This window comes from Atractosteus spatula, chromosome 7 (genome assembly GCF_055471065.1).
Source record: "Atractosteus spatula isolate fAtrSpa1 chromosome 7, fAtrSpa1.hap1, whole genome shotgun sequence".
In the NCBI taxonomy this organism is placed as follows: Eukaryota; Metazoa; Chordata; class Actinopteri; order Semionotiformes; family Lepisosteidae; genus Atractosteus; species Atractosteus spatula.
This window is the reverse complement of record NC_142712.1, coordinates 22,967,100-22,984,780: the sequence shown is the minus strand read 5'-3', so window position 1 is coordinate 22,984,780 and position 17,681 is coordinate 22,967,100. Positions and strand designations below refer to the sequence as shown.

Here is a 17,681-nt window from a genome sequence, read left to right as displayed (position 1 = left end):
GCATTAAAATGGGAATCAGTGGCCTTTTAAAACAGCATACAGTATCAACAACTGAAAGTTGAAAATGAAGAATGAGAACTAAAGGCAATAGGTGTTTATAAATCAGTTCTGTGTTCAAACGGGAGAGTCAAATCTGCCTGCCTGAAGTTATCATAACAAATCTTGAACTTTTGATTAATCCATTCATTGCTTGTTTTATAAAGAATTTATACTTTTGTTAGGTCCCAGAACAAATGCCATGTTTTGACTTATTGTTTTTTTTAATTCACTTGAACTAACCTTTTCTCCTCTTGGCCCCCTTAGTACCCCCAGCCTTTGTGATCCGTCCCCGCAACCAAGTTGTGGCAGTGGGTCGGACCGTAACGTTCCAGTGCGAAGCCACAGGCAATCCCCAGCCTGCCATCTTCTGGCAACGAGAGGGGAGCCAGGTAAGAGCCACATCCTGATTATTATTCCTGTAACAGAAACAGTGGGATTTTGAATCCATTTTGGTTCTCTGGATGTAATTCTAAAGTGAACTACATTTGCTTGAGATTGTTTGTAAATCAAAAACCCAGAGAAAGGACATCTGGACTGTTTTGCATCACAATCTGTAGTTCAGCGTAGAAAGTGTTGTGAATATATTTTTTTATTTTATTGAAAGTCTACACTTCTGACTCAGTGGACTTTCTCATTTCTTTATTTAAATTTTTATAACTTCCAGACTGTTTTTTCAATGTCAGTGTAAAAATTGTCTAGAGGCTAAAGATGAAATTTGTAACACTTATTAGGTATCAAAATACATGGGTTCCTTACCTAATATGAAAATGTAAGCAAGTTGAGAATATTTTCACACCGGTAAAAGAAAAAAAATACTTGGTGACCTTTTTTAAGCATCCTGCATAGCAGTTCCTGGCCTACAGGGAATGTGGAAATCAATGAAATGAACATTTCTTTTCCCAGCTTGAGAGACTAGTCCCAGAACATGGACAGGCATGCAGAACCTGAAAGATTAGCAGCTGCTGCTGCTTGGAAAAGAAAACTGGAAACAGTTTGTTTGTGTTCTGATTTCTTAGCAAGAAAACAAATCTATTGTGAAATTACTTGAGCTGTTTGCAGGGTGTTACTGTCACTCCCTATCTTGCACTTGACATGTTGAGTGTGTGCACACATGCGCATGAGCACCCACAGGAGCGTAGCCAAGCAGTCATCCAAATTTAATTTGGTTCGTTCTGTATGCAATCAATACAGTATGTGCTTTATGATTTATTCATAAGTGCTCACACCTCTGACAAGAAGCAGCTGGATCTATATGCAACGTAAAATTTGGGATCATGAAGCTATGATTGGCACTTGCCATGAAAATCTTGTTCGACAGGCAAACAAGGCCTTTTTATCTCAGCTGTTCTTGGAAACTCTTTTGAAAGCCATTACTACTTCAGCTCACACTCCTCAACCTTCTCCCTTTGTCTTCCAGAACCTTCTCTTCTCATACCAGCCCCCCCAGCCGTCAAGCCGATTTTCTGTCTCCCAGACCGGAGACCTCACAATCACAGATGCAGAGAGGTCAGATGTAGGATATTACAGCTGCCAAGCTCTGAATATTGCAGGGAGTGTCATCACCAAAGCTCTTCTGGAAGTCACAGATGGTAAGGAGGAATCCAAACACAGGCATATTTACCCTATCAGCACTGCTCTAAAGGGCAAAAATCTATTTTAAAAAAAGTAAAGTTCAGTCCTTTCCAGCAAAATGATAAACACCAAAGCCAGCTGGGTTTATCTCCTCCTGAAGTGTAAATATATGTAAGGGCTTTAGCTTTTAGTTGTTTGCTTGATAATGCTGATGTTAACCTCTAGATAGGAATAGCATGTAAACATACTGTACTGTTATAGATAGAATAGAGGAAATCAATGTCCATACTATTCAAGAGTTAAAACTAATAGTTTTAGTTCACCACCTAGATGATTGCTGGGTTTTAGGAAATTAGCATTCATACTCCATAGTAGATAATATTTATAAGAATTATTTTTGAAGAAGGACTACCTTTTTTACCATATTACCACTCTCAATTATTATTATTTTTATTATTTTACGGTTTCTGATGATTGGATTAATGCACTGGGATATGTGGCATTTTTGCAGATACGAGTTGGCCATAGCAGCATTTAGAGTGGCTATCAAAAGTATTCACCCTTGGACATTTTTACATTTTATTGTGTTACAATTTGGACTCTTCTCAGTAGGAATTGTGTTCTCAGGATGATGTTCACTGTTATTTTTGCGCCAAATGGAACCCTTACCATTGAGATCAAAAAGGTCAGTTTTGGTCTTCTCAGACCATAGAATCTTCTTCCAATTGGTCTCAGAATTTCTTGCATTTCTTCTAGAAAAGTGTAGTTGAGATTTGATGTGCATTTTTTTGTTACTTTCCCCATGAAGTCCAAATTTGTGAGGCACCCAGGCAATAGTCATATGCACAGTTTCTCCCATCTCAGCTCTGAAAGACTGTAATTCCTTTAGAGTTTTCACTGGAGGCCTCCCTGACTAGTGCACTTCTTGCACGGAAACTGAATTCTTGAGGACACCCTGTTCTTCAGTTTCACAGTTTTGCCATAGTTTTTTTATAATTTTTTATATTTTTCTTTATAATGGACTTTACTGTGCTTTGGGGATATGTAATACTTTGGAAAACTGTACCCTTCCCCAGATTGGTGCTTTTTACTTTGAAAGTTCCTGATGCAGTGTTTGGTGGGAGCTGTACTAATAAAATATGGGACCTGAGTTACATGAGTTATCCTGAACTCATGTAAAACACCCTAATTGCACAGATGGATTCCATTCAACAAATTATGTGACTTCTAAAGACATTCAGTTGCACCAGATCCTATTTAAGTGTATCATAGTAAAAAACGTGAAGACTTATGCAGTGGTTTATTTTGTGTTTTATATTTATAATTAATTTAGGATTATTTGTAAAACTTTTCACTTGAACATTATAGAGTGTTTTGTGTCCCATATAAATACTGTGCATTGTAATTCTATATTTTAAGAAGGTAAAATATAAAACAGATCAAGTGGGATTAATACTTTTGATAGCCACTGTATATTATGAGTTTACAGCCTGAAAAAGAAGGCATTTTTGTTTGTGTTGCATTTTTTGTTGGACAGAAAAGGGCACAAATGCGGGAACATCAGATCAGATCACTTTATTGGCCATATACAATTTCTTGCATTAGGAATTTGTCTTTTCACATACCCCAGCTTGCTCTCCATGAGACACACGGGCAGGGAGAGAAGCTTGGGGTCAGAGCGCAGGGTCAGCCATTTCTACGGCGCCCCTGGAGCAGTTGGGGTTAAGGGCCTTGCTTAGGGGCCCAACGGAGTAGGATTCCTCTGCTGGCAGCAGGATTTGAACCGGCAACCTTCCAGCCACAGGCGCAAGTTCTCCATTGTAAGTGGAGAACTGGAATGTGAATATTTTGCAATACCAATATAATTCTTTGCCTACTGTATGTCATAAGGTTTTTTTATAACTAGCACTATTACTTGGAACTGTGCTGACCTGTGCACAATCCACAGCATGAAAGCAAATTATATGAATATATTACAAGATAAAATGTCACAGCACAAAATGTTTCTAACCGAAATACAGTGTGAAAAATATTTTTATGTATAAAACCATATTAATATTAGGTATAGAACCTACAGTAATTGTTTTGCCGCCCATTTAGCTTAACAGCCATTGCTCAGAGTTTTTCTACAGAGCACATATGGGTTTTAAGCTACATTTATAAGTACAGTTTGATGTATCCAAAAATGTATTTTAAACAATATGCAATTTAAAGCCAATCTTAAAATAAATGGTAGTGAGTTTAAATATACAGGTGCATAAAAAGAGAAAGCTTTTTTGCCCACACAGCTTGAGCAATGTGAAAAATGCATTCTGCTTTTATAAAAAAAATGGTATAATACTGATAATACTTAAGTGAAAATTATTTTAATCTTATCACCTTGACTTAGCTTTTTACTGTTTACTAAGTTCTGCCAAAAGAAGGTCCAGACAAATGGTTTTGGGAAAATAAACAGTGTATTTCTGTTTTTTAAAAACAATCCATCAAGGTTTAAACTGATCAACATGGAAGTGGAACTAGCTATTACAAAGGATATTATCACAATCACTTTCAGGTAGTGCAGAGGCAAATCATTGTTTCCTGAAGATGAGCTAGTGTCTGTTAATTATTTGTTGAATAAATAACCCAGCTGCAGACAGATAAAAAAGCAGGCCCTCAAACATCCCCATAGCAACTGAGCAAGCAGTTGCCACCCCTCCTCCCCCCAATGGTGAGAAAGCCCTGACACTCCAGAGCTGTCTGCAGAGAGCCAGGTGCCTGCAGTTTGAGATTGTGAACAGTCCTACCAGTGCCAAACGCAGCTTGCAAGCCTGTCTCTTCCATTGGAAAAGATGGTTAATTACAGGACTCTATAAATACCTTTGTTCTAATATAGTTGAAGTACAATTAATTGTCCAGCACATATTTTATATGTTTGGTTACTGGAAAAAAATACGCAGTGCTAGACCCAGTCTGTATATTACAAGAAAGGGAGCTCAATGTCTTCACCTAGTTAAATTAAATTGGGATGTATTAATTTTATTTAGTCTATCCAACACTCAGTACATCTGTTTCGATCTACATAAGATTTTCTCAAGATTTAAGATTTGTATGTCAATAGTAATTTGGTTTTACGGCTGTCGTTAAAGCCTTAATTTCTATGTACTCTTAGGAACCAGAATGAATAAAATGAATGCACCTTTCTTTTTTGTATTAATAAGGTGTTCTGCTGTTCTAGCTCTGAGATATTTCACTTTTTCTCTTCCTCTTCTTTCTCCTTCCTTATCTCTCTGGTTGTCTGATGTGTGCCAGTTGTGTCAGACAGGCCCCCCCCTGTAATTAAACAAGGTCCTTTAAACCAGACGGTGGCTGTGGATGGTACAGTTACCCTCAGCTGTTTGGCAACAGGCAATCCAATGCCAACCATCTTGTGGAGAAAAGATGGAGTCCTGGTTTCTACCCACGATTCCCGCATCAAGCAGCAAGACACTGGTGCCCTCCAAATTCGCTATGCCAAGGTAGAGTACACCCTGGATCACCCACCTCCTCTCTCATCATTGTTTTCCTGAGTGAAGCCAAGAGAATTAAATTTGAGTTGGCTGTGTAAGTTTTCAAATCCAGCAAAGGTCTTTCAGGATGAGGCCTTTTCAGTCCATGTTAAATAATAATTAATCACATATATAGATGCCTTAATAATGACCTATCACATCACTTCATATGTACAATTTTATTGCTGTGAAATCAAAGGAAAATCTAATTTTCCTTGATCATTAAACTAGTTCCCCCGATAGAAAAGCTTGCGTGCATAATGTTGTTCAGACAGTTCAACCTTCATTAGCGTATCTGAACAGCAAGGTTCTTATTATCACATTGGGTTCTTTTTGTCTCCATGTTATAGGTAAGCATTCAACAGAGACATGTTACTGGCTGTGGCCATTTTTGCACAGTATGCCACTCTATCACGTGATAAAGTAGAGTTTTCTGACATTTTGTTCATGAACTCTTTGTTAGTAGTGAGAAGTACATACTATAGTAAGGGGATACAGAATAAATCCTGTCTTTTTTACTCTTGCAGTGGCACAGATGTCAGATAACTGCAGTTTGTTTTTTAATTATTTTCATCTTCTTAGCATTTTCTTAGCATGTCGGGATTAATGTGTTTAACTCATTAAAATTGTCTCATATGCTGCATTTTAAACTAAGTTTCTCAGTATATAGATTTCTTCTTGCCAGTAGTTTTCCAGTAGATTTTTATAATTTACACATTAAAAAAAAGCATTAGCTTTTGAGGGAGAAAAGGAAGACTTCATACTTTTGAACCAAAAGAAAATGTAACACAGTTTCCATTTTTTCTCCATTCTGTTTCAATTTATCCTTAAGGAACAGGACAAAGAATTAACCTTTGTTCTGTGCAGGAATTCTGCTGTACTGTTTTCAAAAGCTGCATTTCTGTTGTTTTTTCTTAATGCTAAAGCTAAAATCCCTCTCCAGTGAGATACAGTAACAGCTGTTTACAGGCAAGGGACTTCAAAAAGCTGTCAGTAGCTGTCAGACAGTGTGGAGAATGTCTGCAGTTTGATGAATTCTTAGGCTGTCAGAAAACACCATTATGATGTGTGAAACTCAGCCTGGTAAAGTATAAATTCTTTCAATAGGGTTTAAAGGTCACATCAAACTGCAAGGTCACAGCTTTATTTTAATTAAATTAGATTTATTCAGTTTTGACAGTTGATTTGCTGCATCCCTTTGCATTTGCTTTTACATTTCAAACCACCTTCTTGAAAGATTTCATGAGTAGTCTAAACCTACTTAGCAATAACAGCAATTTCTAGAAAATCGACCACCAGCAACCAGCAATAAATGCAAGATAAAATTATAATTAAAACATTTTTAAATCTATGTAAGCTTATTTTTTCTATTTGTTTTTATATATGCTTTGCCTATTAGTAATTGTGTAATACTAAAAATATCTTTATTCTTTAGTGTTTATGTGTTGCATCAATCACTACTCAAATAACAGCTGTTTGTCTCAGTGAAATCTGAGCCAGGATTATTACAGATTTAATATTTAATTTTCTAGTTTTTCCATTGTTTCGTACAATTTTGAATGTTCATTGTAACAGGGAAATTACGATTGTCTCCGGTTCATTGCTAGTTTCTTTCATTCTAAAGCTCGCTGTACCCTCTGTTGTGACTCGTTCCTAGGAGAGCAAAGACTGAATATCTAGAGGCCAATGGATAAAGAAATACAAAATGAGTGATACAGCAGTTATTTGCTGTTGTCTTGTTCTTTGTAGCTGTCTTAATGCAGCATGCTGTTGCTATTTAAAAATCTACATTTTGTTGCTCTTCAGCATTTCAATTTAAACCTTCTGTGTTCCAGTCCAGAGATTTGGTGAAGAAAAAAGCTTTGCTTCATGAATGCAATCAAGGGAAAACTTTCAAAAGTCCATGTTATTTAAACAAGAGTGGAATTTAACCCTGGGACACTGGGGTTAACATCTCTACTCTCACAAACTTTATTTAAGAAAATAAACTTTTCACTTTTCAAAATAAAGTACAAGTATACAGTTCTTGCAGACAATAAAATTTTAACATAATGTAAAAAAATAAAAAAGTCTCAAAAGGTTGATTATCTATCATTTTTTTTTGGCGAGCCTCCTGGATGTTACCACTTGCTATAGTCAATGTCTCTGCTCTGAAACTGAGATTGTCCAGTTCTCCACAGGAGCCCAGAGGAACATGTTTTTCTTTTTTCCTCTTCAGCCCCTGTACAGGGCCACAGTTCTTTCCAGGTGCTCCTTTGCCATGGAGAAACACCACCTGGCACTGCAGTTGCACTTCATTCTTCCTCTGAGGTTCACAAAGATCCTCTTTCACCCTCCACCCTGTGTATTGTTGCATCAGGGTATACCATGCATTTTATGAGGGACACCCGCAGCCACAGCACTCTTTGCTGTATAGGTTTTGTTCAATGTTGTATCAGAGCCATATATGTCATGTGCTCGAGGATTGTTAGCTCAAACAAAGCGAGCTGGGAAACGTCTCAAATTAGTTTGCATTAATAAATTCACTCCATCTAACTGTGAAATACTTTTAGTTGGAATTCTGCAGCTTTGCTGGGAGTAATAACATGATTACTAACCTGGCAGTAGGACAGTCTCAGAATGTTAATAGAGAGGGGCATGACACTATCCATATTCATGGACTCTAGAAAGTGTAATTGCTTTTCCAGCCCACTACAGTTCTGCCCATTTTGTTTCTTGCATTTCCCTCACAGCTGGGTGACACTGGAATGTACACCTGCATTGCTTCCACTCCGAGTGGCGAGGCCACATGGAAGGCTTTCCTCGAAGTTCAAGGTAAAACAGTTGGGGCCGCTCAGCAAAGGGGCAAGCTATGAGAAAATCCAGAAGAAACTCAATCAGTAATCACATTTCTGAAATATTAAGCCAAATCTCTTTAGAAATATATTAGAAGTGAACTTGTTCTCTCTCTAATGACTCTCTTTTCTTCTCTGTAAGAATTTGGAGTGCCTGTACAGCCAGCTAGACCAACAGATCCTAATTTAATACCTAGTGCCCCTTCCAAGCCAGAAGTCACTGATGTCACTCGGAACTCTGTCACACTGTCATGGAAGCCAAACATGAATTCTGGAGCCACGCCTACATCTTACATCATTGAAGCTTTCAGGTGAGGAGCAAGGGGGCCAGACACGCTAGAGAGAAATAGAGCCAAAGTATGCAGTCTGTAATTTCTATAAATCTTTTGTAAGACAGAGTCTTACATGTTCTCCACATGTTTGTATGGGTTTTCTCTATCTCCCACCTCAAGAAGTCATGCAATATAGGTTAACCTGTGTTACTACTCTATGTGCTTGTATGTGTGTGACCCACATCCCATCAAGGGAGTAGTCTCACCTTGCACCCTATGCTTCCGGGAAAGGCTTTGTGTTACTGTATTATTGTCCTGCAATAAGTGGGGGGATTTGTTAATGCATAATTTAGCTTTAAATTAGTATGTTGTTGCATATTATATAAATGCAATATAAAGTATCTTTTCAAAATGTTGTCTCTGTTCTCAGAATCTCTAATTAATTCTTGGTGTTTATTATTAAGTGTTAAAAGTTGTTGTGTAGATCCAGTGCACTGTACTTAACGTGTATTCTGCTGGTATTTCAAGCTATAGAATGAAAACCATATCACTTAGAGAAGACTGTAGCGTTGAGGCCTTGAGTTTATTTACTGCAAACTGTTCACCAGGAAAGGTGAATAACTAATCCCCATATCTATCTGAATTCCTGACTAACAGGATCTTTTGTAAGGAAGATATCTTGATTGGATATAAAAAGTGCACTGTCTGCCTGTTTGTGTACACAACAATTCTAAAAAAACATACCTTTCTTTAACCAAATATCAATGAAGTACTGATGGCATGATTTAAACTGTGCACTGTGCAGTGACTCATGTCATTTAAAGAGATGTAGTCTCTTGCTATCAAGTTTGTTTCTTTAGAGAAAAAGGGTCATTTGTTCCTAAACCTTAAGAACTATCATGATATCATTTTAGAGCAGCTGAGTCACCACATTTCTCAGGGCATAAATTGACATTGATAGCATTCTTTTACATGCATTAGCATCCACTTACAAAAAGCAATGCAGTCAATGCAGTTTTGCAGCTTTAGTTTAGTGCAATGGCAAATTGTAGTAATATACAGTATAGTAAGGTGAGCCATTAGTTATTACTAGTACTGCACTTGGAAGGTATGCTTTTAAAAAACAGTGAATGTCAGGGGCTGATAGAATTTGCATTAGCATGCTTCTTGAGAGAATATGTTACTTACAAAGCCTGAAACTCTTTTGTGGCAATGTATCTGGGAGTACTTAGATAAAATACTGGTGAATGTCCAGAGCTGTACCCATGCACTTCATTTCCAATGCATGTTTTCAATACAGCAGCTGCATTCCGCTCCTTTTTTTCCAGTCATGCATCTGGAAGCAGCTGGCAGACTGTGGCAGAACACGTGAAGACAGAGACTTATTCTGTGAAAGGCTTGAAGCCCAGTGCTGTCTACCTTTTCCTTGTGAGGGCTGCAAATGCATATGGCCTGAGCGACCCAAGCCCAATATCTGATGCAGTCAAAACCCAGGGTATGTACTTTGCACATTAAACTTTGTAGCATTTGGGCAACTTCTGCTGCATTCAGAATAAACTATTCCACAATTATATTCACAATTTTATTAAATTAAACAAGTGCGTTTTTCAAAATCAACAGGACATTCAATTTATTGCCACAGAGACTGGTATATGCCCACACTTTAAGGTTTTATTTTTCTTTGTAAATTATATATAATATAACATAACATATTATTTATATACAGTTAACTTTGTAAAAGAAGAAGGAAAGCTGAGTCAGTCTGCTGAACTACTTGCATATATTTTTACAATCTGGCACAATGTGTCAAACTCAGCATGTGGTGTGCTCTTAAAGGGACAGCGGGAGTGGTCTGTGTAGCTCATAACATGGTTTGAAACAAAAAGCTTTTTGTTCAAATCTCTGCAGGTTTAAATAACATTTCATGTGGCTGTGTGGTTATGTGCCTGCAATTATTTGAAAGAATGAGTGTGGCTTGCCTTTTTATACAGATCTATCTATATAAATAGGCACTTCAACAATGCAAATTACCATTTGTACTGCAGACACTTTACAAAATTACACAACTACTTGTGACATTAGTTATTTTCTGCTTAACCATAACAGAATGTTATGTTACAGCAGATGTAAAGTTTTGAGAGTATATTGAAAGAAATTAGCATGGGTCCAGTAGGTACCACTACTCCTGTGAAAGCAGAAACTGACAGCCAAGTTTATGCTTAGAAGCGTTAAAATCAGGCAAGTTTATGTGATAATGCCATTCAGCATTGAACTCAGTCCATACCTTTAGCCCTCACTGGCCTGAAACTGGTGTTAATGTAAGTTAGTGCTGTTTAGGATAGATTCAGGGTGTTGGAGACACTCACGGGACTGGGTGCCATAGTGTCTTACATTCAGAATCTCCAGGATGCCACATTCTGAAGATACTTGAGAAACATCTGTAGATTGGGCTGTCTCCCTGTTTTATTCTTGGCTATGAACATATTGCTAGATTTAAGTTACATCAGAGTTGACTTCCCTGAAGTGATTCTAGCCTGACTTCCCAGCACATTCCAGCCAGTGAAACGGACATAAAATGGCAATTTGTTTAATATTCGTTATTTATGATAACCTACAGTGTTTCCACTACTGTCCTCTCAGTAGTGTGAAACACACAAATTTAGTATCGTAATTACCTGTATGTCCATAATGTGCTATATTTCTAAAAAAACCTAACAGCTTTATTCCAGTATTCCAGTATGATCTTTCCTGCCTTGAATACACTATATAGCATGAGGTATTTATTTAGTTCTCTACTCAAGGTTTCCTGTTTTTATTAGCAGACATTCCTCCAACCAGTCAAGGTGTGGACCACAGACAGATTCAGAGGGAGTTGGGGGATGTGATTGTCCACCTTCACAACCCCACTGTCCTATCTTCTTCCTCAGTCAAGGTTCAGTGGACGGTAAGCTCTTTCCATTGCACTGTGGACAGTACTGTGGCATGGCAGTATACTGGCCAAAGACAACTGATAGGTGGCACTTGTGGTGCATTAGTACAGATTATGTTTGTGCAGTGGTTCTCAAACTTTTTAGACCAAGTACCACCCCTGATCAAACCAAAGCATCCAAGTACCACCTACAGGTCATTCTCATAGGAACCCAAGAAATTCTCAGTGACCAACATGAGCTTGCGTGTGTGCACACACTCACATACACATATAATAAATATTATAATAATAAACTTTACTTGATATAGCGCCTTTAAAGGTGGCTTCTCAAAGCACTTTACAGAAAAAAAACCAGGAACAACAACAACTAAAAATAAACAATAAAAAAGCACCATTTCAGTGAGAGGGGTGAGCCCGTTTAGTCGAGCGAAGCGGATGTGAATTCATTTTTCGAGCCTTGATACACTTCACAACAGAGTCTAACAGATTTTAAATCGTCAGGCATTTTCTTGACTGCAAAGCTCTTGCGATGGATGCTGCAATGCGTCCATTAATTTCTGGAGCATCCTCTCTAATTCGTGCAACTACACCTCTGTGTCAGCTTGTCGTTGCTCTAGCACCGTCTATACAAACTATGACGCGTTTTATCCAGCCGATGACATTCTCTTCGATAAATTCATTCTGAAATATGTGCTCTCCTGTAGTTCCTGTTGGTAGCGGCTTACAGAACGGAAAGTCCTCATGAGACGTACCCTCAAACTCGTATCTAACGTAAACGAGCAAATTGGCCAAATCGACTGCAGACTCATCTAACTGCAGTGAAAAACATCTGCTCATCTTCATCAAACACGCACTCTATCAGCGTACTTTTGATATCATCCACCATTTCAATAATTCTACGAGTGACTGTGTCTTTCAGAGGCGGCAGCAGGTTGAGCTGTTTAGCAGCTTTTTCTCCACACATAATACGTGTCAGCTTTTTTGCCAACGGTAAATAAGGTTCTTCAAAAATAGTGTGGGGCTTACCTGCTTTAGCAATCTGCAAGCTTGTATTTTTCCCCGTTTCCGTTTCAGGAGTCTGTCTCAGAAGTTAAAAGAAGTTTTTATTTCATGCACATGGGAGCAAAACACAGAGACGCTCTGTGTATTTTTCTCAAATTAACTTAGAACAGTTCTTAAATATTTTTCTGTTATCTATCACGCTTTCCTGTGCTCACAAGATTATCAGCATTCCTAGCACGCATTTCTATGCATTCCTGTGTTTACAACACTGGCATTGTTCCAAAATCACGCACATTCTCCTACCTCTCTATTTGCTGGAGATAAGTTTTTTTTAAATACAATTGGTCACTTACGTTCAAAGCACGCATTCCTATAGAATGGTATAGAATTACATTGTAGCTCTATTAGCTAGTATTAGCGCGCTATATCGTAGTACGTAGGCTGCGTATTCGACACGTCTTAAAATAGAAAATATGAAAACCCGTCCCGATTTTTCAGCGCACACAACAAAGTTCCAGGGTCATATGGCGTACCAGCTGGCGGAGCTCCGCGTACCACTCCTGGTACGCGTACCACAGTTTGAGAACCACTGTGTTAGTGAAATGATTGCTACTTAATATGGAATATTAATATGGAATCATGTAACTAAAGTGAAGTGTTGGTAGCTTAAAATAAAAACAACAAAAGTATATTGTCTCAGAACATAAACAATATTAATGTATTAGTACAAATATATTATAACTAATGTACATACAGTATAGCAGCTGGTAGTGGTAGCTAAAAATAAAAAAACAAAGTACACAACCTGTATTCCACCTTCTTTATAAACATTTTCTGCATCAAAGTCTTTAACTTGGTCACTTACTGTGGTTATTTTGGAACAGTTTTTACATGCTCGTTCCATCTATATAAAGTTTATACACTTTATAAAAAGCCATAATGTTTTAACCTTTTCTATGAATACTTGCTGTTGCTATTGTTGTAAAAAAGTTTTTATTTTTTAAATCCACTTCATAGGGAATATTAATATGGAATCATGTAACTAATGTCTCATTAATTATATTAATTTAAGAACCACATGAAAAATAATATACCTCTTTAGCAGATAGTGGTAGCAGATAGTGGTAGCTAAAAATTAAAAATAAGGTACACCAATTCAAAATGCGTGGTAAAGCCACATACTGCGTGAAATTATCTACAGTTTAGCACGTTATACCGCAGTACGTGATTGGCTGGCCAAAATGACCGACAGGCGGCACTCGTGGTGCATTGGTTATTAGTGAAATGATTGCTTCATTTAATCTCTTTACTATGCATGTTTAAATCTGCTTAATATTGAATATTAATATGGCATTTTACAACTGAAAGGAAATTTTAGTAGCTGAGCATAAAAAGAAGAGGAGCATAACATGTCTGAAGGTCATAAATGATATTAATTTAGGAAAATGAACATATTCTGTAAACTGTATATGGCTGGTATTGGTTTAAATAAAAAATACACACCAGTATTCCACTTTCTTCATATCCATTTTAAGCATCAAAGTCTTTCATACGGTTACAGTACATACTGTGGTTATTTTGGAAATGCTTTTACGTGCTCCTTCTAACTATATTAAGTTTATATACTTAATTAAAGGTTATAATGTTTTAACCTTTTCTATGAATACTTGCGATCGTTATCTCAGTAAAAAACACATACATTTTAGAATTTGATTAATAGAGAATATAAGATGGAATCGCGTATCTAAAGAAATTAATAACGATATAATTATATTCATATAGCTCAAATTATTACAGTAGTACACTTTCTTTGTAAACATATGCATTAATTTGACTTATTCACCCGCGATTACTTGGAAACTTTTTGCCTGCCCTTTTCCGTTATTACTTAAGTCATCAAGCGACGCGATGGTGTAATGGTTTTGGCGTTTGACTTGCATGCTGGAGGTCAGGGGTTCGAACCCAGCTCTTGCCATGAGTTTTCTTTAAACAAATAAACATTTCTTTGAAAAACTAAAATAGTAAATATTATCGACACCATGTTGAATTTGTTGGTATTTCTAAATATCACAACACGTTCAAAGTTAAGTGATTTATTAATAACAACTAATAATTTCAAACTGCTTTTATTTTAAAACTGTATTTTGTTCGGGGTGATTTGTCACTGTTTTCACAAACTTCAATTTATTAAATGTCTATTTTTGCGCTCCTTATCGTAGTTAAAAAAGCATTCTTTTAAGAATTCGATTAGTAGAGAATATAATATGGAATCGCGTATCTAAAGAAATTAATAATGATATAATTATATTCATATAGCTCAAATTATCACAGTAGTACACTTTCTTTGTAAACATCTGCATCAATTTGACTCATTCACCCACGATTACTTGGAAACATTTTGCCTGCCCTTTTCAGTTATAGCTTAACTTATCAAGCGATATAGTGGTGTAATGGCTTTGGCCTGTGATTCACATATTAGAGGTTGGGGGTTTGAACCCTGCTCCTGGCCTGAACTTTCTTTTAACAAACATTTCTTTGAAAAACAAAAACAGTAAATATTATGGAAACTTCATTGAATTTGTTGGTATTTCTGAAACTCTGTCTGTATTTCCTGTTTTCACACAGATAAGAATAAACTACATATGCAAATATTTTCACAGGTGGAAAGATGTTCTGTGCTCTTACCACAGTATGCATTGTTACATTTTTAAGCATCAGTGGAAGCGTTCTAAAGTCATTCTGAAGTCTGTCAAAAGCATAAAAAATGTTACCAAATAGTATTGGTGAAACAGTTACCTGTCCTGGATAAAGCGGTTAGAAAATAGGTGGATTTACACTAATGCGATACGGAAGATATTATTAATAATAAATGACCTTGGACGGTCTGTAAACTGAAGATTTATAGAGAAAACACGTTGTATCTTTTCTTTCCAGCTTGCAATTAACTTTTACCTAGTATATTCCATTGCAGCTACCTTATGTAAAGCAGCTCCGTACTTCTCACAAAGACTAGGAGTGTTAAGACCCACCTGTACACACGTTGCTGTGTAACGTTATATAGCAATGGACTGGTAGCTCAGTAGTAGCATTCTGCATTATCATGCAATAGGGTCTGAGTTCAATTCCTGTATAATGGTACTTGTATCTGAGTTCAATTCCAGCCAAAACACAAGTTACCTTTTTATCAAATTAAAGACTTTCTTCAACAATAAAAGTATGCAAACTATATTTCTATTTCTAAAAATTATACATATCACAATATGTCAAATATTAAAATGATATCAATCATTAATAACATGAATGAACCTCCAGACCAACAGTGTCCAGGATGCTCTAAAAGAGAAAGGAAATTTAAAGATTCCCCTAAACAGTAATCACATTTTTTATGTGTATACCGAATTTAGTTTTAAATACAAATTTTAATGCTACTATGTATATTTTCAGTTTATACAGTTTAAAATCTTAATTTTAGTTTTTTGTACATGTTTTTTACTGATCTAAGTAGTTGATATAATTGTATCAGTTATATATTGTGGTATTTTCGGGTTCAGCGAGGACGGACACAGTGATTCAGACACTCGTTGAATGAAAAACGGCACTTTTATTTTTTGGACGAGCGTTCAGCACAACAAGCACAACCACCACGCCCGCGCGCAAGCAGAGAGAGAGCAAGAGAGAGAGAATGCACGAGCACCAGAAAAAGAGAGAGAGTGCAACATACTGGGGTCTATTCGGGTAGTTACACAGGGATAGGGTGGCAATTGGGTATAAATGTATACAAGGGGTGCGAAACCAGGGAACTATTTACATGAATCCGGGTGATCTCACCACTTTCTACACCCATTTTGCAGTGAGTCAGCTGTACTGGTCAGCAGCCTTCCGCCCTGACCACTGCTACTCCCGTCCTGCACCTCGCCGCGTACCCCAGCCGGGCGCTCTTCAGCCTCAGCGCATGTGATACAATATTATATGATTATATTAGTAATCATAGAGCGGTGGCTAAGGATCTGCGCCTGTGACTGGAAGGTTGCCGGTTCAAATCCTGTGGCCGGCATCCTACTCCGTTGGGCCCCTGAGCAAGGCCCTTAACCCCAGCTGCTCCAGGGGTGCTGTACAATGGCTGACCCTGTGTTCTGACCCCAAGCTTCTCTCCCTGTCTGTGTGTCTGTGTCTCATGGAGAAAAGGCTGGGGTATGCGAAAAGACGAATTCCTAACGCAAGAAATTGTATAGGGCTACTAAAGAAACATTATTATCACATTATCATTATAGTAGTTTTTTTTAATTATTTGGCTTCATCAGAGTTGTTAGAAATAACAACCGAGTCACACTTATGATGCTTTGCACCTATTTCAGCTTAACTTTTTTGATGTAGCACCGGAGGAAGAATTCCGTGCCTTGGTGGCACATTATCTCCTCACAAACTGGGTGGGGGCTTTTATTTTCACTCTCTGTCTTTAATACACATTCCCAATAGTCATCGATGCAGCTTAAGTTCACTCCCATGAACCCAACAGGATGATTTCCTTGTAGCATCTAGGTCTGTGCTTTTGCAATATAATGCAAGGTTATGAACTGCAGCAGTCACAAATCCTGCCCCTGAGTCAATGTTTGTGATTTTATAGTAAATCAAATTCCAGTAAGTTTAAATACAATTTAACTCAGCTAAATGAGACAAATAGAAAGTCAACTCATTTTACAAAGTTGGAATATTTCTATTAACAGACTTTTTTGTGTTCTCCTCAAGGTTGTAGAAAGCAGTGGGGGACATTTAGGAATGTAATTTCACAAATGTATTTGTTCTGTCTTTTTCAGCTTGTAAAAAAGTAAAACAATTTAACTTAACAGGAGAGTGCGATGTTAATAAAAAATATAATAAAGAACCTGAATATGACACTGTATAATGCTGTACACATTACAACATCTTCTCCCCTTTATACTGTAATTCTAAAATAAATACATTAAATAACATGTACTACACTGACCTTTTTATTAAGTGATAGATAAAAAGCAAGACAGTGTAGAAACTGTCTCACAATCTCACAACAACAATGACAATAATAATAATACAGTGTGTAATCTACTGTCATGGCCCAAGGAACAGACAGTATGCCTGTCTCTCAATAATGTTGAATGTTTTATGTATGTAAATGTCCAATAATACAGTAGATATATATTGTGTAAAATATATTGTATATAGTATAAACAGTACAATATATACTGTATAGTAGGTATGTATTGGAAATGTCCATAAATGTTGTAATAATTGCATATGCTTTTGGCAACACAGGCATTTTCAAATGTGGATAATTGCTCTTGTCCGCATCAGTAGAGTGTAATCAGCGCAAAGGAGATCTAGTTTAGATAAGAATCTTAGTTTTAAATAGCACTTGCATTTTTTGCAAATTGCATTTTTAATAGAATTAAAAATGAAAAAAAAGTGTCTTTTTTACATTAGTAGTTTGAAAGATCTGTGTGTGTTCTCCGCAGCATAACTGTTATTAATT

General features: G+C 37.0%; 1 protein-coding gene across 1 annotated transcript in view; it reads left to right on the top strand.

The window, feature by feature from the left end:
- The window catches only part of robo1 (roundabout, axon guidance receptor, homolog 1 (Drosophila)), a 502,355-nt gene that overhangs the window by 441,115 nt on the left and 43,559 nt on the right, over nt 1–17,681 (top strand). The window contains exons 8-14 of the mRNA XM_088921682.1: nt 304–428; nt 1,457–1,628; nt 4,903–5,108; nt 7,871–7,952; nt 8,115–8,283; nt 9,573–9,739; nt 11,064–11,188. Of these exons, the coding sequence (XP_088777808.1) occupies nt 304–428; nt 1,457–1,628; nt 4,903–5,108; nt 7,871–7,952; nt 8,115–8,283; nt 9,573–9,739; nt 11,064–11,188 (1,046 nt within the window). The remainder of the gene's footprint in view (nt 1–303; nt 429–1,456; nt 1,629–4,902; nt 5,109–7,870; nt 7,953–8,114; nt 8,284–9,572; nt 9,740–11,063; nt 11,189–17,681) is intronic.